The sequence below is a fragment of the Pristis pectinata genome, chromosome 2 (assembly GCF_009764475.1).
Source record: "Pristis pectinata isolate sPriPec2 chromosome 2, sPriPec2.1.pri, whole genome shotgun sequence".
NCBI classification, from domain to species: Eukaryota; Metazoa; Chordata; class Chondrichthyes; order Rhinopristiformes; family Pristidae; genus Pristis; species Pristis pectinata.
Window position 1 is genome coordinate 3,263,467 of NC_067406.1, and position 22,112 is coordinate 3,285,578.

A 22,112-nucleotide genomic window follows, 5' to 3' on the forward strand; every position below is an offset into this window, starting at 1 on the left:
CATTGCACAGTTTGTCCACACTCTGCCAGTCCCAAGTCACAGAATCATACAGCACAGAAACAGGCCCTTCAGCCCACCATGTCCATGCCGACCTTTCTGCCCATCTAGACTAATCCCATGTGCCTGCATTAGGACCGTATCCTTCTATACCTTGCCTATTTGTCTAAATGCCTCTTAAACACAGCGATTGTATTCGATTCCACTACCACCTCTGACAGCAAGTTCCAGATATCAACTATTCTCTGTATAGCAAAAAAAAATCACTCAGGTCCCCTTTAAAACTCCTCTCTCACACCTTAAACCTATGCCCTATTGTTTTTGATATCCCTACTATGGGAAAAAGATTTTGACTCCCTACCCTATCTGTACCTCTCAATCTTGTATACAGGCAGTCCCCAGGTGATGCAAGGGTCCTGTTCCTGAGAAATGCCCATAAGCCGATTTCTCTGTCAGAAACGTCCATTTTCTACAGTAACCTATATGATAACACTCCACATACGCTTGCTACAATTCTTTCAATTCGTTGAATATCAATCCTATCACTACCTATAATTAAAAGAATGAAATACATATTGCATCTAGTTGTTAATCAACACCATGAAACATTTTATTAGATTGAAAAATGCATTAAAAATGTATGGAAGAACTTGCATAAAAAGTTGGATTTCTGAGTCAGGTCATTCGTAACCCGGGGAGCCCCTGTATTTATATCAGGTCACCCTTCAGCCTCCTTTGCATCAGCATCCAGTGTTTCCCCAGGGCTCAAGTCCTCCAATCCAGGCAACATCCTGGTAAATCTCCTCTGCACTCTCTCCAGTGCAAACATGTCCTTCCTATAGTGTGGTGACCACAACCGCACACAATGCTGCAAGTGCAGTCTAACTAGTGTTTTGTAAAGTTACAAAATAACATCCCAACCTTTATATTCCATGCCCTGACCAATAAAGGAAAGCACACCATGTGCCTTCTTCACCACCTGAAGAACTGTGGTGAAGAACAATTTAAAACTGGAGACAGTGGCAACACAGTTGACAAGTTCTCAAGGTCCTACTCAACTCGACGGCAGAGTTGCCTGCGAGTTCCCAGTCCTACTTAACTCTGTTTTACAGTTATCAGTGTAATCGGCCTCCCTCACCCTTTTAGAGATAATGTTCTAGACCCGGCGCCAACTGTACTCCACAGGAGTCCTAACTTTTCTCACCTTTCCTCAGAACCCAAGTTTATCAAACATCCTGAGAGGCCGTCTCTGCGCCCTGCCTGAAGTCTTGTGCACGTTATTTGCTTGTGAATCATAGAGCAAGTGTGGCAACAGGCCCTTCAGCCCACTGAGTCTGTGCCGACCATCAACCACTCACTTGCACTAATCTTACATTTATCCCATTATCTCTTTTTTAAAAATTATTAATTCTCCCCATCAACTCCCCACAGATTCTAAATTGGTAAATCGGTTTATTATTGTCACATGTACTGACGTACAACGAAAGCTTTGTCTTGCATGCCATCCATACAGATCATTTCATCACATCAGCGCATTGAGGCAGTACAAGGGAAAACAATAACAGAATGCAGAATAAAGTGTTACAGTTACAGAGAAAGTGCAGCGCAGGCAGACAATAAGGTGCAAGGTCATAACAAGGTAGATTGTGAGGTCAAGAGTCCTTCTTATCGTTCAATTGTCTCAAGACAGCAGGACACACCAGGGGCAATTCACAGCGGCCAATTAACTACCAAACCACACGTCTTTTGGATGTGGGAGGAAACCAGAGCTCCTAGTGGAAACCCACGTGGTCACAGGGAGAGCGTGCAAACTCCACACAAACAGTGCCAGAGGTCGGGATTGAACCCCAGTCTCTGGATACCTCTGAAGCAGAGGTATTGGTTCGACTGGCTGTGTCACTGTGCCACAGGCCAACACTGAGCAAACTTCACCCAAGGACTTGTTCCTCATGTGTGAGTCTGGAGAGTGAAAGCTAGATTGCCTAATCGGTGTTATTGTACAACCATCACCAAGCCACACAAGATGAGTAGACAGCCCTTGCGACATTTTCCGCGTGTTGTATTCATTGTCTCCTTAATGTGACTGTTTCCCTTCTAGGCAGAACCTCGTAGATCACACCAGCTCATTGTGTCCCCATTCCCCCGTCTCCCTGGCCTTTCCTTGCCACATGCACACTTCACCTGCACAGAGCTTCCCGAAACCCCAGAGATACCGGCAGTGACCACAACATCATCCCCACGGAAACATTGCCAACTTAGGTTAGGCAGTAATTGCTAAATCTTGCGACACATGCATACGCAATGGAAATGGTGCTGCAACACTGCACATAACACAATGCTCCCAAAGAGTGGCACCCTTGATAGGACATAGAACAATTACAGCACAATTCAGGCCCTTCAGCCCACAAAGCTGTGCCGAACATGTCCCTACCCTAGAAATTACTAGGCTTACCCATAGCCCTCTATTTTACTCAGCTCCATGTACCTATCTAACAGTCTCTTAAAAGACCCTATTGTATCCGCCTCCTCCACCGTTTCTGGCAGCCCATTCCATGCACTCACCACTCTCTGAGTAAAAAACATACCCCTGACATCTCCTCTATATCTACTCCCCAGCACCTTAAACCTATGTCCTCTTGTGGCCACCATTTCAACCCTGGGGAAAAGCCTCTGACTATCTACCCGATCAATACCTCTCATCATCTTATACACCTCTATCAGGTCCCCCCTCATCCTCCATCTCTCCAAGGAGAAAAGGCCGCGTTCCCTCAACCTGCTTTCATAAGTCATGCTCTTCATTCCAGGCAACATCCTTGTAAATCTCCTCTGCACCCTCTCTATGGCTTCCACATCTTTCCTGTAGTGAGGCGACCAGAACTGAGCACAGTACTCCAAGTGGGGTCTGACCAGGGACCTATATAGCTGCAACAATACCTCACAGCTCCTAAATTCAATTCCCCGATTGATGAAGGACAATACACCATATGCCTTCTTAACCACAGAATCAACCTGCGCAGCCGCTTTGAGCGTCCTATGGACTCGGACCCCAAGATCCCTCTGATCCTCCACACTGCCAAGAGTCCTACCATTAATACTATATTCCGCCAACATATTTGACCTACTAAAATGAACCACTTCACACTTATCTGGGTTAACTCTTAAAGGACAAGGATAATATTCCCCCAGTCAGGAACCAAACACCCATTCTCCAGTTATTGACCAGCCTTCCCTGCTCTCTCTCAGCAAGCACCACCACCTCCTGGGTCATTCAGGTTCTCTTGGGCTCCATCCTATCAACAGATATTCCCTCCACCCCTCTTTCTCACATTTTCCCCAGTTCCAGTATGTATCAATGGTGCTGAGGTGAAGATGGTTGAGAGCTTCAAGTTCCCAGGCATAAACATTACCAGTTGCTTGTTCTTACCAGATCCAACCACGTAGACATGATGGCCAAGAAAACACCAGCGCCTCACATTCTCAGAAGGCCAAGGAAATTTGGCATGTCCCTGTTGACCCTCACCAATTTTTATGGATACACCATAAAAAGCATCCTATCCAGATGCATCAAGGCTTGGTACGGCAACTGCTCTGCCCAAGACAGCAAGAAATTGCAGAGAGATGTTACACAGCTCAACACATCACAGAAACCAGCCCCCGCTCCATGGACTCTGTCTACACTTCTCATTCTCAGTGAAGCAGCCAACATAATCAAAGACCCCACCCACCCTGGACATTCTCTCTTCTCCCCCCTCCCATCGGGCAGAAGATACAAAAGCCTGAAAGCACGTACCACCAGGCTCAAGGACAGCTTCTATCCTGCTGTTATAAGACTATTGAATGGTCCCCTAGTACAATAAGATGGGCTCTTGACTTCACAATCTACCTCGTTATGGCCTTGCACCTTATTGTCTGCCTGCACTGCACTTTCTCTGTAACTTTAGCACTTTATTCTGCATTCTGTTATTGTTTTCCCTTGTACTACCTCAATGCACTGTATCAATGAACTGATCTGTCTGGATGACATGCAAAACAAAGTTTTTCACTGTACCTCGGTACATGTGACAATGATAAACCAATTTACCAATTAACGCAGGGCATCATCTACATGACCTTGGCACATTCCCACGAAGTGACACCAATGACTTCTGCGAGGAAGAACGGGATCGTCACACGTGGGGAGGGCCAGCGGCCAAAACACAACTTTCACTCCCCCAGCTGCACAGAGCAAAACAGTGTCAAATCAAACACACTGTACTACTGCAAAATGCAACTCACTGTGCACAGCACAGACACCTACTCCAAGAAAATGACCTTCCCTCTGTCAGAAGTTGTACCATTGCTGATGACAGCACACTGTTCAATTTCATTTACAAAACCTAAGCAAATGAAATGGCCCATGAGTGCACGTAGCCGGACCCAGACAACATTCAGGCACGAGTCGGCGGGTGGCAACGACCACCTGCAGTAAGGGAGGGTCCAGCCAACTCCCCTTGACGTTTAACAGCGTTACCACCACCGACATCTTGGGGAGGGGTCAGCGGGTAATGAATCCCTTGTTCTAAGACCATCTCTGGGGTGGAGACGGGAGATGAAGCTTAAGGAAGAGCACAGGATGAACGGGAACGAGATGGCAGTGGGGCTGATGGGGGGAATCGAGGTAGATAGTAGGAGAACCAGGAGGGGTTAGAGTGGTAGGGTTGTAAGACAGAGGGACGGTGGGGGGAGAAAGAAAAATAGAGGGAAGGTGCAGGAGAAGGAACAGAGGTGGGACAGGAAGTGAGGAGCAAAGGGTGGTGGAGGGTGGCGAAAGATAATGAGGGACAGGACAAGGGGGTCTTGTGGTCACAGAGTCATACAGCACGGTAAAAGGTCCTTCAGCCCACACCTGTCCATGCCGACCAAGAGGCATATTCAAGCTGATCCCATTTCCCAGGCACTTGGCCCACATCCCTCTAAACTCTCTGGGGGAGGGGGAGGGTGTTTGCTCTCTGTATCATCCAGATCCACACAGTCTCCCCTTCTGCCCCCAACCCCCCGAGTAAACAACAACCTACTGGGAAAAATACTCAGCAGTCGAGCAGGATCTGTGCAGGCAGAGGGATGGTCCACGTTTCCGATCCAGATACCCCCCCCCCCCCCATATCCGAGCTACCACTGAGAACAAATTTTGGAAGTGGGGGTAGGGGTGGGAGTGGGGAAGGAGGGAGGGAAACAGCCGGAGAAAATGTTTCGGAGCGGCAGATCCCAGAGTGGGTTGGGGGGGGGGGGGGGAGGGGAGGGAGGAAGATGGTTGGGGGGGGGGGAGGGGAGGGAGGAAGATGGTGGGGTGGGGGGGGGAGGGGGGAGGGATGGGGAGGGAGGGGGGGGGAGGGATGGAGAGGGAGGGGGGGGGAGGGATGGAGAGGGAGGGGGGGGGAGGGATGGAGAGGGAGGGGGGGGGAGGGATGGAGAGGGAGGGGGGGGAGGGATGGAGAGGGAGGGGGGGAGGGATGGAGAGGGAGGGGGGGAGGGATGGAGAGGGAGGGGGGGAGGGATGGAGAGGGAGGGGAGGGGGAGGGAGAGGGAGGGGAGGGGGAGGGAGGGGAGTTGAGGGGGAGGGAGAGGGAGGGAGAGGGAGAGGGAGGGGGAGGGGGAGGGAGGGGGAGGGAGGGGAGGGGAGGGGGAGGGGAGGGGGAGGGGAGGGGGAGGGGAGGGGGAGGGGAGGGGGAGGGGGAGGGAGGGGAGGGGGAGGGGGAGGGAGGGGAGGGGGAGGGGAGGGGAGGGGGAGGGGAGGGGAGGGGGAGGGGAGGGGAGGGGGGGAGGGGAGGGGAGGGAGGGGAGGGGGGGGGAGGGAGGGGGGGAGGGGAGGGGAGGGGTGGAGGGGTGGAGGGGAGGGGGGGGAGGGGAGGGGGAGGGAGGGGAGGGGGGGGAGGGGGAGGGGGAGGGGGAGGGAGGGGGAGGGAGGGGGAGGGGGAGGGAGGGAGGGGGGAGGGAGGAGGGAGGGGAGGGAGGGGGGGGAGGGAGGGGAGGGGAGGAGGGGGGGGGAGGGAGGGGAGGAGGGGGGGGAGGGAGGGGAGGAGGGGGGGGGAGGGAGGGGAGGAGGGGGGGGGGAGGGAGGGGAGGGGGGGAGGGGAGGGAGGGGAGGGGGGAGGGGAGGGAGGGGAGGGGGGAGGGGAGGGGGGGGAGGGGAGGGGGGAGGGGAGGGGGGGAGGGGAGGGGGGGGAGGGGGGGAGGGGAGGGGAGGGGGAGGGGAGGGGGAGGGGAGGGGAGGGGAGGGGGAGGGGGAGGGGGAGGGAGGGGAGGGAGGGGAGGGGGAGGGAGGGGAGGGAGGGAGGGGAGGGAGGGGAGGGAGGGGAGGGGGAGGGGGGGAGGGAGGGGGGGGAGGGGAGGGGGAGGGAGGGGAGGGGAGGGGAGGGGAGGGGGAGGGAGGGAGGGGAGGGGAGGGGGAGGGAGGGAGGGGAGGGGAGGACAGGACAGGACAGGGAGGGGGACGGGTTGGGTGGGAGGCGGGTATTCCCCCGCCCCGCCCCGGGACGGGCCACTCACCTGGGCTTCTTGCTACTGTCCTGGTACAGCGCGGCCAGCGGCAGGCTGAGCTGGCCCAGGAACCGGTCCAGCCCCATCAGCGAGCGGTGCAGCACGGTGAGCAGCAGCTCCTTGGCGGCGGCGGGCTCCAGCCAGTCGGGCAGCAGCTCGAAGCTGCACTCCTCCCGCCACACCGGCTCCAGGCTCTTCTCCACCACCGCCGTGCAGAACCGCTCCCGCCCCAGCTGGATGATGGTGAACGCATCGCTGCCCTGTTTGCCCTTGGCCCGCAGACCCCTGGCCCGGAGCACAGTGACCTGGACGTGGCTGGGCGGCCACTGTTGGCCGGCGGACAGAGCCAGGCTCCCGGCCATCGTCCTGTCCCGCTCCGCAGCCGCTGCCGCACCGAGTGCCTCCCCACCCCCGGCCCACTGACGTCAAGCAGGGCGGGGAGCTCGGTCCGAGCGGACACAGTGATGTGGGGGTGTGCCCAGTGCAACGGTGCAGGCTGACAGCGGGGCGGGGAGCACGGTGAAGGAGCGGGAGATTAGTTATAGAGGGTGCAGAAATGTGCTCATTCCAACAGCGCACACTGTCAGACAGAGAGAGAGTACAGTGAATGAGGGACAGTTTAGTCATAGAGGGTGCAGAAATGTGCTCAGTCCAATAGTCTCTTTATTAGTCACATGTACATCAAAACACACAGTGAAATGCACCTTTTGCGCAGAGTGTTCTGGGGGCAGCCCACAAGTGTCGCCACGCTTCCGGCGCCAACATAGCATGCCCACAACTTCCTAACCCCTACGTCTTTGGAACGTGGGAGGAAACCGGAGCACCCGGAGGAAACCCACGCAGACACGGGAAGAATGTACAAACTCCTTGCAGACAGCGGCCGGAATTGAACCCGGGTCGCTGGTGCTCTAATACTATTACGCTAACCGCTGCACTACCGTGAGGGTGCAGGATTGAGAGGGGAATGAGTGTACAGTGATGAAGGGGAGATAGAGAGAGCTCAGTAAATGAGGGGGAATGTTTAGTAATAAAGTGTGCAAGAATATGCTAAATTCAATGGAGTGCACACTGGCAGAGAGAGTAGACAGTGGAGTGGTTTTGTAATAGAGGGCAGAGGCATGAGAGAGTGAGTAGCATTATCACTGATACATGACGTGAAATTTGTTGTCTTTGCAGCAGCAGTACAGTGCAAAGACATAAACTGCAGGACCGAGAGAGCACGGTGAACGAGGGGGAAAGTTTAATAGAGAGCGCAAGAATGAGAGAGGGGAGGGCAGAGGAATGAGAGGGGGGAATGTGTACCATGATAGAGGGGTGATAGCGGGAACACAAGAACAGGGAAGGGGAGTTTAGTAAAGAGGGTGCCGGAATATGCTCAATCCAACAGAGTGCACACTGTCAGACAGAGAGAGAAAAAGAGAGAGTACAGTGAATGAGGTACAGTTTAGTTATAGAGGGTGCAGAAATGTGCTCAGTCCAACAGCGCACACTGTCAGAGAGAGAGAGAGAGAGAGAGCACAGTGAAGGGGGGAAAGTTTAGTTATAGAGGGTGCGGGAATGTGCAAAACTGATAGAGAGGGGAATGAGTGTACAGAGATGAAGGGGAGATAGAGAGTGCAGAGGATGCAAAGGATGTTCAGTAATGGTGCAGTTCTGGTGAGAGACCATCGACCTGAAAGGTTAACTCTGTCTCTCGAGCACAAAACAAGCTGTTGGGGGATCTGAAGCAGAGTCTTGACCGGAAACATCGACAATTCCTTTCCCCCCACAGATGATGCTCGACCCACCGAGTTCTTCCGGCAGATTGTTGCTCCAGATTCTGGCATCTGCAGTCTCTCTCTCTCCTTCTCTGTCCCCCTCCCTCTCTCCCCCTCCCTCTCTACCCCACTCACTCTCTCACCTGCCTCTCTCTCTCCTTCCCTCCCTTTCTCTCTCTTACTCTCTCTCCCCTCCCCCTCTCACCCCTCGCTCTCTCCCACTCTCACTCTCTGTCCCCTCCCCTCCCTCTCTCTCACCCCTCTCTCTCTCTCGCTCTCTCTCCCTCCCCTCCCTTTGTCTCTCTATCTCCTCACTTTCTCTTTCCCTCTCTCTCTCCCTCTCTCTCACCATCTCTCCCCTCCCACTCCCTCCCTCTCCCTCTCTCATTATCTCTCTCACTCCCTCTCTCTCTCCCCCTCCCTCCACAGATGATCTCTGGTCTTCTGAATGTTTCCAGCATTTTCTGTTTCGACCACAGAAAAATGCAACACTGACAGAAAGAGAGAGAGAGAGAGAGAGAGAGAGAGAGAGTGCAGTGCCAGAGAGAGCGTGAGGTACAGGAATGCACACTGAGAGTGCGTGAATGTGTAAACATGACGGAGAGGTGTGTGAATGCTCACCGACGGATAGGGATGGAGTATGGTGAATGGCAGAAAAATTAGTAATGAGAGTGCAAAGCCTATTAACACATGAAACACGAAGGTGGGCGTGCAGGTTAAACAAGTAATTCAGATAACTCATGGAATGTTGGCCTTTTTTCAAGGGTTAAACACAGGGAAGTTTTAATAAAACTTTTCAGGGTGCCAGTGAGATCCCACCTGGATAACTGTGTACAATTTTGTTTTCCAGATTTAAGGAGAGATGTGCTTGTACTGGAGGCAGTTCGGAGAAGGTTCACTGGCTTGATTCCTGGGATGAAGGAGCTGATGTAAGAAGGAAGGTTGAGGAGAGTGGAAGACCCCTCCCACCCGGGACATTCTCTCTTCTCCCCCCCTCCCGTCGGGCAGAAGATGCAAAAGCCTGAAAGCACGTACCACCAGGCTCAAGGACAGCTTCTATCCCACTGTTATAAGACCTTTGAACAGTCCCCTAGTACGATAAGATGGACTCTTGGCCTCACAATCTACCTCGTTATGGCCTCGCACCTTATTGTCTGCCTGCACTGCACTTTCTCTGTAGCTGTTACAACACTTTATCCTGCATTCTGTTATTGTTTTCCTTGTACTACCTTGATGTATTAACATGATGAAATGATCTGTATGGATAGCCTGCAAATCAAAGTAATAATAAACCAATTTACCGATTTATTTACTCATTGGAGGTTAGAAGAATGAGAATATATGAGGTAATTGACAGGATTGATGCTGAGAGGATGTTTCCCCAAGTGGGAATTTCGAGAGCCAGGGGACAGAGAACATAGAACACTACAGCACAGTACAGGCCCTTCGGCCCACTATGTTATGCTGACATTTTATCCTGCTCTAAGATCTATCTAACCACATAGCCCCCTATTTTTCTATCATTCATGTGTCTATCTAAGAGTTTCTTAAATGTCCCTGATGTATCTGCCCCCACAACCTCTGCCGGCATGTTTTAGAAAAAGTTTTGCCATTTAAGCGAGTGATGATGAGGAATTTCTTCTCAGTGGGTTGTGACTCTTTGGAATTTTTTATTCCAGAGAACAGAATATTGAGTACAGGAGTTGGGACATCATGTTACAGTTGTACAAGGCAATAATAAGGCCAAAGTTGGAGTACTGTGTACAGTTCTGGTCACCCTACTGTAGGAAGAATGTCATTCAGTTGGAGAGGGTGCAAAAAAGATTTATGAAGATGTGACCAGGACTGGAGGGTTTGGATTATGAGGATAGGCTGCATAGGTTAGGAATTGGAATTGGTTTATTATTGTCACTTGTACCGAGGTACAGTGAAAAACTTTTCTTGCATATCGATTGTACGGGTCAATTCATTACACAGTGCAGTTACATCAAGTTAGTACAGAGTGCATTGATGTAGTACAGGTAAAAACAATAACAGTACAGAGTAAAGTGTCACAGCTACAGAGAAAGTGCAGTGCAATAAGGTGCAAGGTCACAACAAGGTAGATCGTGAGGTCAGAGTCCATCTCATTGTATAAGGGAACTGTTCAATAGTCTTATCGCAGTGGGGTAGAAGCTGTCCTTAAGTCTGGTGATAAGTGCCCTCAGGCTCCTGTATCTTCTACCCAATGGAAGAGGAGAGAAAAGAGAATGACCTGGGTGGGTGGGGTCTTTGATTATGCTGGCTGCTACACCAAGACAACGAGAGGTAAAGTCCAAGGAGGGGAGGCTGGTGTCCGTGATGCGCTGGGCTGTGTCCACAATGCTCTGCAGTTTCTTGCGGTCCTGGGCAGAGCAGTTGCCGTACAAAGCTGTGATGCATCCAGATAGGATGCTTTCTATGGTGCATTGATAGAAGTTGGTGAGAGTCAAAGGGGACAAACTGAATTTCTTTAGCCTCCTGAGGAAGTAGAGGCACTGGTGAGCTTTCTTGGCCGTGGCATCTACATGATTTGACCAGGACAGGCTGTTGGTGATGTTCACTCCCAGGAATTTGAAGCTCTCAACCATAGTCTTAACAAATTACAGCTCTTCAAGACTTTGCCCAGTAAATGTGCAGAGAGTCTCGACCTCCAACACCCCTTCAGGCAGTGAGTTCCAGACCCCCAACACTTGTCGAGGGGAATTATTCTTTCCCTGACTTCCCTCTGGTCTTTCCTAAATGTCTCGTGTATGTGAGAGAGGTTGGGTGTGTGTTTGTGTGCAGGTGTCTGTGTATGTCTGCACATGAGTATGTGCATTGCATGTTTTAAGATTTCTTTATTAGTCACATGTACATCGAAACACACAGTGAAATGCATCATTTGCATAGAGTGTTCTGGGGGCAGCCCGCAAGTGTCGCCACGCTTCTGGCACCAACATAGCATGCCCACAACTTCCTAACCTGTATGTCTTTGGAATGTGGGAGGAAACCAGAGCACCCGGAGGAAACCCACGCAGACACAGGGAGAACGTACAAACTCCCTACTGACGGTGTGTATGTGTCTGTGTGCATTTGCCTATATATGCCTGCTCTGGAGTGCGTGCATGCATGTGTGAGAGAATACGTTCTGTGTGTACATGTGATTGTGCATGTGTCCACACACAGGCAAGAGGAGACACATCCTTCCCGTGGAAATGTGTGAAAGTAACGTCTGGTTTGTTTCACCGCATGAGGCACTGAACCTCTGCAGTGATTACTATGCTCATTTCACAACTTTGGCGTGCTACTGATGGCAGCAAATAAATCACTTGTCGCGCACGTGGTTCCCGCGATGCTAGCATTACTATGATTGGACTTCTAACATTACGATATTCCTGCTATTGCAGACACTCCTCGTGTTGGTCGTAACTGCTGAGAAGAAGAAGTTAATGTATTTCTCTCAGATTGGGATCAAGATCAGAATCAGATTTATTATCAGAATCAGGTTTATTGTCACCGACATATGACGTGAAATGTGTTGTTTTGCGGCAGCAGTACAGTGCAAGACAGAAAATTACTATAAATTACAAAATAAATAAATATTGCAAAATAAAGGAATAATAAAGTCAGGTTCAGGGACCGTTCAGAAATCTGATGGCAGAGGGGGAGAAGCTGTTCCTGAATCGTTGAGTGTGGGTCTTCAGGCTCCTGTACCTCCTCCCCGATGGTAGTAACGAGAAGAGGGCACGTCCCGGGTGGTGAGGGTCCTCAGTGATGGATGCCACCTTCTTGAGTCACCGCCTCTTGATGGTGGGGAGGGTTGTGCCCGTGATGGAGCTGGCTGAGTCCACAATTCTCTGCAGCCTCTTGCGATCCTGAGCGTTGGAGCCTCCGCACCAGGCAGTGATGCAACCAGTCAGAAGGCTGAAAAAGAGGAATCAGCTGCCTAGGACTCAGGCCCACAGCACAATCACTGAAGGAGGCTATTTCACCCCATCGAGGTGATACCATCTCAGTTGCAGGAACAATCAAGCTACTCTCACTCCTCCAGACTCTGTTTAAATTCCTGGTTACACAGGAGAGAAGGCAGAGGAGTTCACCAAGATCTTGAGTTCAAGAGTTGGGAAGTTATGTTGCAGCTTTATCAAACTCTGGTTAGGCTGCATCTGGAGTATTGCATTCAATTCTGGTCACCCCACAATATGAAGGATGTGGAGGCTTTGGAGAGGGTGCAGAAGAGGTTCACCAGGATGCTGCCTGGATTAGAGGGTATGTGGTATATGGAGAGGTTGGACAAACCTGGGAGCGACAGAGGCTGAGGGGAGATCTGATAGAGGTTTATGAGGCATAGACAGAGTAGACAACTGGTACCTTTTTCCAAGGGTCGAAATGTCTAATATTACAAGGCATGCATTTAAGGTGAGAAAGGATAAATTCAAAGGAGATGTGTGGGGCAGATTTTTTACACAGAGACTGGTGGGTGCCTGGAATGGTGGTGGTGGCAGATATAATAGAGGAGTTTAAGAGGCTCTTAGATAGGCACATGAATGTGCATAGAATGGAGGGATATGAACATTGTGTAGGGAGAAGGGATTATTAAAGCATTTAATTTCTAGTTTAATTACTTCAGCACAACATTGTGGGCTGAAGGGCCTGTTACTATGCTGTACTGTTCTGTGTTCTTTGTTGCCTGAATGGAGGACTTCAGTTCCTCCATGGACAGCCTCCCCTCCATGGACCCTTGTCTACACTTCTTGCTGCCTCGGTAAAGCAGCCGACATAATCAAAGACCCCACCCACCCCGGACATTCTCTCTTCTCCCCTCATCCAATCGGGCAGAAGATACAAAAGCCTGAAAGCACGTTCCACCAGGCTCAAGGACAGCTTCTATTCCACTGTTATTAGACTCTTGAACGGTCCCCTAGTACGATAAGATGGACTCTTGATCTCACAATCTACCTCGTTATGACCTTGCACCTTATTGTCTACCTGCAGTTAGGGGCAGTTAGGGATGGGCAATATATGCTGGTGTAACTGACCCACATCCCTGAAGAAAATAAATAAAAAGCCAACAGCAGCAGGAGAGGAGTGATGAGGCCAGAAGATGAATGTTTTAGTTAAAACTAACTCCATTACATTAGTATCCATCAGTTTCCATCAGTGGGAGAGTCTGGGATCTGTGGGCACAGCCTCAGAATAAAGGGACGTCCCTTTGGAACTGAGATGAGGAGGAATTTCTTCAGCCAGAGGGTGGTGAATCTGTGGAATTCATTGCCACAGATGGCTGTGGCCAAGTCATTGGGTGTATTTAAGGCAGAGATTGATAGGTTCTTGATTGGTAAGGGGGTTAAGGGTTAAAGCAGGAAAATGTGGTGTAAAAAAAATCTAGCCATGATTGAATGACAGAGCAGACACAATGGGCCAAATGGCCTAATTCTGCTCCTATATCTTAAGGTCTTATGGTCTATAACACAACCCATGTTATCTTGCCCCTCCCCATAATGAGGTTTGGTCTCTTTGGATGGGACCGAAAGCTGAGTGAGCTTTAATTCTTTGTTCCCCATCTGTGAGTTCTTGTATTAGTAGCACCGCTTGAACTAAGTGGATAGCTGATGGTCCCCATGGACTCAGTGGGCCAAAGGGCCTGATTCTCCGCTATATGACACTAAATAGGGTTCTATCACTCAGCATCTGCCCTGTCACTGCATTTTCTCTGTGTTATGAGCCAGGTTCCTACTTGGTGAATGTCCCTTTAAGGCGCCTGGACGGTTAGTGTAGCAGTGTGTGGTGTTATCTAAGGACTGCAAGACTATAACTGGAGCGTACTGGCTATTGCAGGGGTTGGGGGAAGGAGAGAGAGAGACACACACACACTGACTGCCGGTCTCTGTATCTATGGATGAAGAACAATAGCTGTGTCTGTCACTGCAATCCACGTATGGATTTTTGGAGCAATCATGGAGTCCAATTTGTCATTAACCTGAACTGGAAAACAGGTATTTCTGTGGGCGGCCACGTATCGAATGCCTTCGGGGTGGCAGATACTTCGGAACAAAGCAATGGAGATCTTTGGTGATTGAGGTGTCGTCTGGGTTCCATCGTGGAACATGTGGATTTTGTAAACTCTCTCTACATTCTCTCTACGCTTTCTCTCCAGTCAGCTGTGGTTTTGCAAAAGCCTTTGCTCACCGTTCTACCTTATGACTTGCTGAACTAAACTTTGGGAGCTAGTCCTAGATTTGGGGTTTGGGAATTTGTCACACACACACACTTTGAGTTTATTTTTGGGGTCAATGTTTAATATCTAACATTTTTATTATTACTTATTATTACAAGTAGTTATTAATAAATAGATTCTAACTCTTATGCATGGCTCGTTGTGTTTCTATTGTTGCTGGTACATAACATCTGTAACACTTTATTCTGCATTCTGTTCTTGTTTTCCCTTGTACTAGCTCAATGTACTGTGTAATGAATTGATCTGTACGATCGGTACGCAAGACAAGTTTTTCACTGTACCTCTGTACATGTGACAATAATAAACCAACTTACCAAGTTATTGGGAGAGATTGGAGGGGTTGGGCTTGTTTTCCCTGGAGCACAGGAGGCTGAGGGGTGACCTGATTGAGGTATATAACATTATGAGAGGCATAGATAGAGTATATAGAATCTTTTTTCCCATGGTAAGGGTATAGAAAACAAGAGGGCAGAGGCTTAAGATGAGAGGAGAATTTTAAAGGGGATCTGAGGGGAAGGTTTTTTACACAGAGAGTGGTCTATATCTGGAACTCACTGTCAGAGGAGGTGGTGGAGTCCGATACAATCGCTATGTTTAGGGGCATTTAGACAGACAAATAGGCAAGGCATGGAAAGATATGGTTCTAATGAGGCGAATGGGATTCATGTAGATGGTCAAAAAGGTTGGCATGGACGTGGTGGGCTGAAGGGCCTGTTTCTGTGTGTAGACGCCACAGCCAAGAAAACGTACCAGCGCCTTTACTTCCTCAGGAGGCTAAAGGAAATTCGGCATGTCCCTGTTAACCCTCACCAATTTTTAATCAATGCACCATAGAAAGCATCCTATCTGGATGCATCACGGCTTGGTACGGCAACTGCTCTGCCCGTGACCACAAGAAACTGCAGAGAGTTGTGGACACAGCCCAGCGCATCATGGAAACCAGCCTCCCCTCCATGGACTCTGTCTACACTTCTCGCTGCCTCAGTAAAGCAGCTGGCATTATCAAAGACCCACCCACCCCGGACATTCTCTCTTCCTGCCCCTCCCATTGGGCAGAAGATACAAAAGCCTGAAAGCATGTACCACCAGGCTCAAGGACAGCTTCTATCCCACTGTTATAAGACTACTGAAGGACCTCTTGTATGATAGGATGGACTCTTGATCTCACAATCTACCTCGTTATGGCCTTGCACCTTACTGCCTGCCTGCACTGCACTTTCTCTGTAACTGTAACACTTTATTCTGCATTCTGTTATTGTTTCCCCTGTACTACCTCAATGCACTGATGTGATGAAATGTTCTGTATGGATGGCATGCAAAACAAAGTTCTTCACTGTACCTCGGTACATGTGACAATATGTGACAACAATGGTACATATGTCTAATTACCAACTCTATGACGCCAAGTGACCCTGATGAACTTTCCTCCCAATCCAGGTTCAACTGTCTGGTCTATAGCCTCTTGGTTTATCCCCACACCTTTCTTTGAACAGATGTGTAACACTTGTAATTTTCCAGCCCTGAATGACATGTTTGGAAGATTATAGCCAGGGTGTCTGATCATTCCTCCCTTCCCTCATTAACCTGGGATACAACCCATCTGGACCAGGTGGTTTGGTAAATTGGTTTATTGTTGTCACTTGTACCAAGGTACAGTGAAAAACTTTGTTTTGCATGCTATCCATACAGGTCATTTCATCACATCAGTGCATTGAGGTAGTACAAGGGAAAACAATAACAGAATGCAGGATAAAGTGTTACAGTTACAAAGAAAGTGCAGTGCAGGCAGACAATAAGGTGCAAGGTCATAACAAGGTAGATTGTGAGGTGAAGAGTCCATCTTATCGTACTTGGGGACCATTCAATAGTCTTATAACAGTGGGATAGAAGCTGTCTTGAGCCTGGTGGTACGTGCTTTCAGGCTGCTGTCAATTTCCCCCAGTGTGTGGGTGATGGGTAGAATCTGGGGGGAGTTGATGGATATGTGGGGAGAATAGGTTACAGGGAAAATTAGTGGGGAATGGGATGAAACCTTAATCTCAAACATTGTAAATTCTAAAACATAGGCAGCAGCAGGTAGTGCTGTTTTCTCACAGCTTCAAAAACCCCAGTTCGATCCTAACAGAGAACAGTGCAACACAGGAACAGGCCATTCGGCCCACGATATTGTGCTGAACTAATTAAGCAAATGACACCTAATCCCTTCTGCCTGCACACGGTCCATATCCCTCCATTCTCTGCACATTCATGTGCCTATCCAAGATCCTCTTAAATGCCTCTATCATATCTGCCTCCACCCCCACCCCTGGCAGCACATTCCAGGCACCCGCCACTCTCTGTGTGAAAATAAAACTTTCCCCCTCTGACTGTAAATACATGCCCTCTAGTATTAGACATCAGGGGCGGCACGGCAGCGTAGCGGTTAGCGCAACGCTATTACAGCGCCAGCAATCGGGGTTCAATTCCCGTCGCTGTCTGTAAGGAGTTTGTATGTTCTCCCGTGTCTGTGTGGGTTTCCTCCTGGTGCTCTGGTTTCATCCCACATTCCAAAGACGTAAGGGTAGGTTAATTTGGGTTTAAGATGGGCGGCGCGGACTCGTTGGGCCGGAAGGGCCTGTTACCACGCTGTAAATAAAAAAAGATTAAAAAAAAATTTAAAACAATTTGACCCCGGGAAAAAGATACAGGCTGTCTATTTATGCCTCTCATAATTTTATAAATTTCTATCAGGTCTCCCCTCAGCCTCCGCTGTTCCAGAGAAAGCAATCCAAGTTTGTCTGACCTCTCCTTAAAGCTCACACCCTCTTATCCAAGCAGCAACCCAGTGAACTTCTTCTGCACCTTCTCCAAAGCCTAACGGGGCGACCAGAATTGAATGCAATACTCCAGATGCGGCCTCACCAGAGTTTTAGAAAGCTGCAATATAACTTCCCGAATCTTGAACTCAATGCCGTGACTAATAAAGACAACCGTGCCATGCACCTTCTTTACAATCCTGTCGACCTTTATGGCCACTTTCAGGGAGCTTTGGACTTGGCCCCCAAATTCCATCTGTGGATCTGACCTGTGATGCTGTCTGTGTGGAGTTTGCATGTTCTCCGGGAGAAACAAAGGACTGCAGATGCTGGAATCTACATGAAAAACACGATGATGCTGGAGGAACTCAGCAGGCCAGGCAGCATCCGTGGAGAAAAGCAGGCGGTCAACATTTCGGGTCAGGACCCTTCTTCAGGACTGAAGGGAGGAAAAGGGGAAGCCCGATATATAGGAGGGAAAAGAGGGGAGGTGGGGTGGGTACAGGGTGGTGATAGGTAGACGCAGGTAAGAGATAGTGATAGGCAGGTGTGGGGGAGGAGGGGAGAGCAGATCCACTGGGGGATGGGTCAAAGGAAGGAGAGAGAGGGAAGGAAAGTGTAGAAAAAAGAGGCTAGGAAAGGGAAGAAGCATGGTGGGGGGTGTGGAGATTGTTGGAGAGGGGGGTGGGAATTACCTACACAGTAGGGTAGCAGTTAGAGTAACGCTATTACAGCGCCAGCGACCCAGGTTCAATTCCGGCTGCTGTCTGTAAGGAGTTTGTACGTTCTCCCCGTGTCTGCGTGGGTTTCCTCTGGGTGTTCCGGTTTCCTCCCACATTCCAAAGACGTACGGTTTGGGAAGTTGTGGGCATGCTATGTTGGCGCCGGAAGAGTGGCGACACTTGCGGGCTGCCCCCAGAACATTCTACACAAAAGATGCATTTCACTGTGTGTTTCGATGTACATGTGACTAATAAAGATATCCCAGCTTATCTATGTTCATGCCGTTAGGCTGCAAGGTTCCAAGATGGAAAATGAGGTGCTGTTCCTCCAGTTTGCGCTGGGAATTCTCCTGGCAGTGGAGGAGACTGAGGACTGACATAAATGAGTGGGAGGAGGAGTTGAAGTGACCGGCAACAGGGAGATGCAGATCGCGGTTACGGACAGAGTGCAGGTGTTCTGCAAAACGGTCACCAGTCTGCATTTGGTCTCCCCAACGTAGAGGAGGCCACACGGAGCACCGAATGCAGTAGATGATATTAAGAGAGGTGCAGGTGAATCTCTGTCTCACTGAATACAGTAATACCAACCCACCTCCCCTCTTTTGTCCACCTATCACTGCTCTGCTTTTCCCTCCTATATATTGGGCTTCCCCTTTTCCTATCTTCAGTCCTGAGGAAGGGTCCCGACCCGAAACGTTAACTGTCTGCTTTTCTCCACGGATGCTGCCTGGCCTGCTGAGTTCCTCCAGCATCATTTGTGGTTTGCAAGTTCTCCCTGTGACCACAGGGCTTTCCTCCGGGTGATCCAGTTTACTCCCATATCCCAAAGATGGATAATTGGCATAGAATCATAGAACATAGAACACTACAGCGCAGTACAGGCCCTTCGGACCACAATGTTGTGCCGACATTTTATCCTGCTCTAAGATCTATCTAACCCTTCCCTCCCACATAGCCCTCCATTTTTCTATCATTCATGTGTCTATCTAAGAGTCCCTTAAATGTCCCTAATGTATCTTCCCCACAACCTCTGCCGGCAGTGCGTTCCACGCACCCACCACTGTCTGTGTAAAAAAACTTACCCTTGACATCCCCCTTTTATCTTCCTCCAATCACCTTAAAATTATGTCCTCTTGTGTAAACCATTGTTGCTCTGGGAAGTACAAGTACAAGTGCCTGAACTGTAAGGTTAGTAATGATGCGTGTGTTCCCAGCAATGCATGTGGCCCATAGTTCCTTTCAGCTGGAGACTGGGTTGTGCTCACATTGTGGGCATTTGACTACTTGAGTCCCTAGAACCCAGCTCATTCTTCAGCTCCCTGACCAAAGTGGAGGAGAGCATGATGCAGACTCACCCATACACTCCTGCCAGCAAAGGGCTTCCACCAATTGAAGCCCTCAGGAGAAACCAGGACCTTATCATTGGGTACTTGGGCCTGAGCAAAGGAGTTCAGACGACAGGCTGCTCAGAGAGAGACACGAGAGACGGCAGATGCTGGGATCTGGAGCAACAAACAGTCTGCTGGAGGAACTCAGCGGGTCGAGCAGCGTCAATGGGAGGAAAGGAACTGTCGACGTTTCGGGTCAAAACCCTGTATCAGGACTCATTACATAGAACATAGAACAGTACAGCACAATACAGGCTCTTCGGCCCACAATGTTGTGCCGACCTTTAAACCTCGCCTAAGACTATCTAACCCCTTCCTCCCACATATCCCTCTATTTTAAGTTCCTCCATTTGCTTATCTGGTAATCCCTTGAATTTGACCAACGTACCTGCCTCCACCACCGCCCCAGGCAGCGCATTCCATGCCCCAACCACTCTCTGGGTAAAAACCTCCTCTGATATCTCCCTTGAACTTCCCACCCATTACTTTAAAGCCATGCCCTCCTGTATTGAGCATTGGTGCCCTGGGAAAGAGGCGCTGGCTGTCCACTCTATCTATTCCTCTTAATATTTTGTACACCTCTATCATGTCTCTTCTCATCCTCCTTCTCTCCAAAGAGTAAAGCCCGAGCTCCCTTAGTCTCTCCTCATAATGCATCCTCTCTAAACCAGGCAGCATCCTGGTAAATCTCCTCTGCACCCTTTTCAACGCTTCCACATCCTTCCTATAATGAGGTGACCAGAACTGGACACAGTACTCCAAGTGTGGTCTAACCAGAGTTTTATAGAGCTGCATCATTACCTCGCGGCTCTTAAACTTGATCCCCCAACTTATGAAAGATAACACCCCATTGGCTTTATTAACTACCCTATCTACTTGTGTGGCAACTCTCAGGGATCTGTGGATTTGGACCCCCAGATCCCTCTGCTCCTCCACACCACCAAGAATCTTGCTATTACAGGGACACAAGAAATTCTGCAGATGCTGGAATTGGAGCAGCACACTGAGTCCTGACGAAAGGTCTCGACCTGAAACATCAACTGTTCCATTTCCCTCCACAGATGCTGCCTGACCTGCTGAGTTCCTCCAGCAACTCGTGTGTGTTGCTCAGGGATCATTAACTGGCCAACGGCGCCCTCTGCCGCCTGAGTGGAGCTGTGATGCAGGGTCTCACTGGTTCCTCTACCTCCACAGCTGCTGCTTGACCCACTGAGTTCCTCCAGCAGCTTGATTCTTTTTCCTGGGTCCCGCCAACACTGAGGTGACCGTTTTCTCTACATTGACGTCCTTTAATGGGTAGCTTTGGTGACTTGCACTTTTCCCTTGTACTACCTCAATGCACTGATGTAATGAATCTGTATGGATGGCATGCAAAGCAAAGTTCTTCACTGTACCTCGGTACATGTGACAATTTATAAAACAATCTCAAACATTGTAAGTTCAAAAACATGGGGGCAGCGGCAGGTAGTGCAGAAACATGGGTTCTATCCTGACTTCCGGTGCTGTCCGTGTGGAGTTTAAACGTTCACCGTGTGACCGCATGGGTTCCCCCTGGTGCTCCGGTTTCCTCCCACGTCCCAAAGACATGCACGTTGGGAGGTTAACTGGCTGTTGTAAATTGCTCCCAGTGTGGGATTGAGGGTAAAATCGAGGGGGAGTTGATGGGAATGTGGGGTGAATAAGACAGGATTAGTGTAAATGTGTGGTTGATGTTGGCGCAGACTTGATGGGCCAAAGGGCCTGTTTCCGTGCTCTATCTCTGTTTGAGTGTAGGTGTGTGGCAGGAGACCCATGGGTAGGGGGAGCTGATGGAGGTGAGATCGGTTATGAGGAAATGTGGGGGAATAGTTTGATGGAAATGATGCTCTGAAACCTGGCATAGACTAGATGGGCTGAATGGCTTTGATGTAAAGAAATATGATAGTCTGAGCTATTCTAAGAAGTGAAGTTTGAAGAACACTTCTACATGCACTGTCATTTCTTCAAACCCGAGGCTGATAGGTTTCTCTCAAAGATATTGAAGGATGTAGAGTTATTGACTCTGCAGGTTCAGAATGTTGGAACAGTGTCAAAGGGCTGAACGGCCTCCTTCCATTCCATCATTCCCATTGGCTCAATGCTGCTTCTTATTGGGTAACATGAGCGATTGAGCTAAAAAGAATGACGGCTAGAAATCTGTCAGTAAGTGTGAGATGAAAACTAATGCTCACTGCTTATTTTCTGTCTTGGAACCTTGCAGACTAACGGCGTGAACATTGAATTCTCCCACTTTAAGTAATCCCCACCCTCCTTCCCCACACTCCCCCCCACCACCATGCTTCTCTTCTTCCCTTTCCTAGCCTCTCTTTTTTCCCTACCCCTCTTTCCCCTCTCTCTCCTTCCCTTTGACCCGTCCCCCGGTGGATCTGCTCTCCCCTCCTCCCCCGCACCTGCCCATCACTATCTCTTACCTGCATCTACCGATCACCACTCTGTGCCCACCCCGCCTCCCCTCTTTTGTCCACCTATCACTGCTCTGCTTTTCCCTCCTATATATTGGGCTTCCCCTTTTCCTATCTTCAGTCCTGAAGAAGGGTCCTGACCTGAAACGTTGACCGCCTGCTTTTCTCCACGGATGCTGCCTGGCCTGCTGAGTTCCTCCAGCAACATTGTGTTTTTCATCCAGATTCCAGCAGCTGCAGTCCTTTGGAGTTCCTCAG

The 22,112-nt window shown here is 49.8% G+C and overlaps 1 protein-coding gene across 2 annotated transcripts in view; it reads right to left on the minus strand.

Moving 5' to 3' along the window:
* LOC127582864 (rab11 family-interacting protein 5-like) overlaps positions 1-6,994 on the minus strand; it is a 95,473-nt gene extending 88,479 nt beyond the window's left edge. Inside the window, exon 1 of one of the 2 annotated variants that reach the window (XM_052038473.1) lies at positions 6,523-6,940. In XM_052038473.1, the coding sequence (XP_051894433.1) occupies positions 6,523-6,875 (353 nt within the window). In that variant the 5' untranslated portion in view covers positions 6,876-6,940. Of the gene's footprint in view, positions 1-6,522 lie in introns of both variants that reach the window. The other variant, XM_052038464.1, reaches the window with a different exon arrangement.
* Between the last annotated feature and the right edge of the window lie 15,118 nt (positions 6,995-22,112).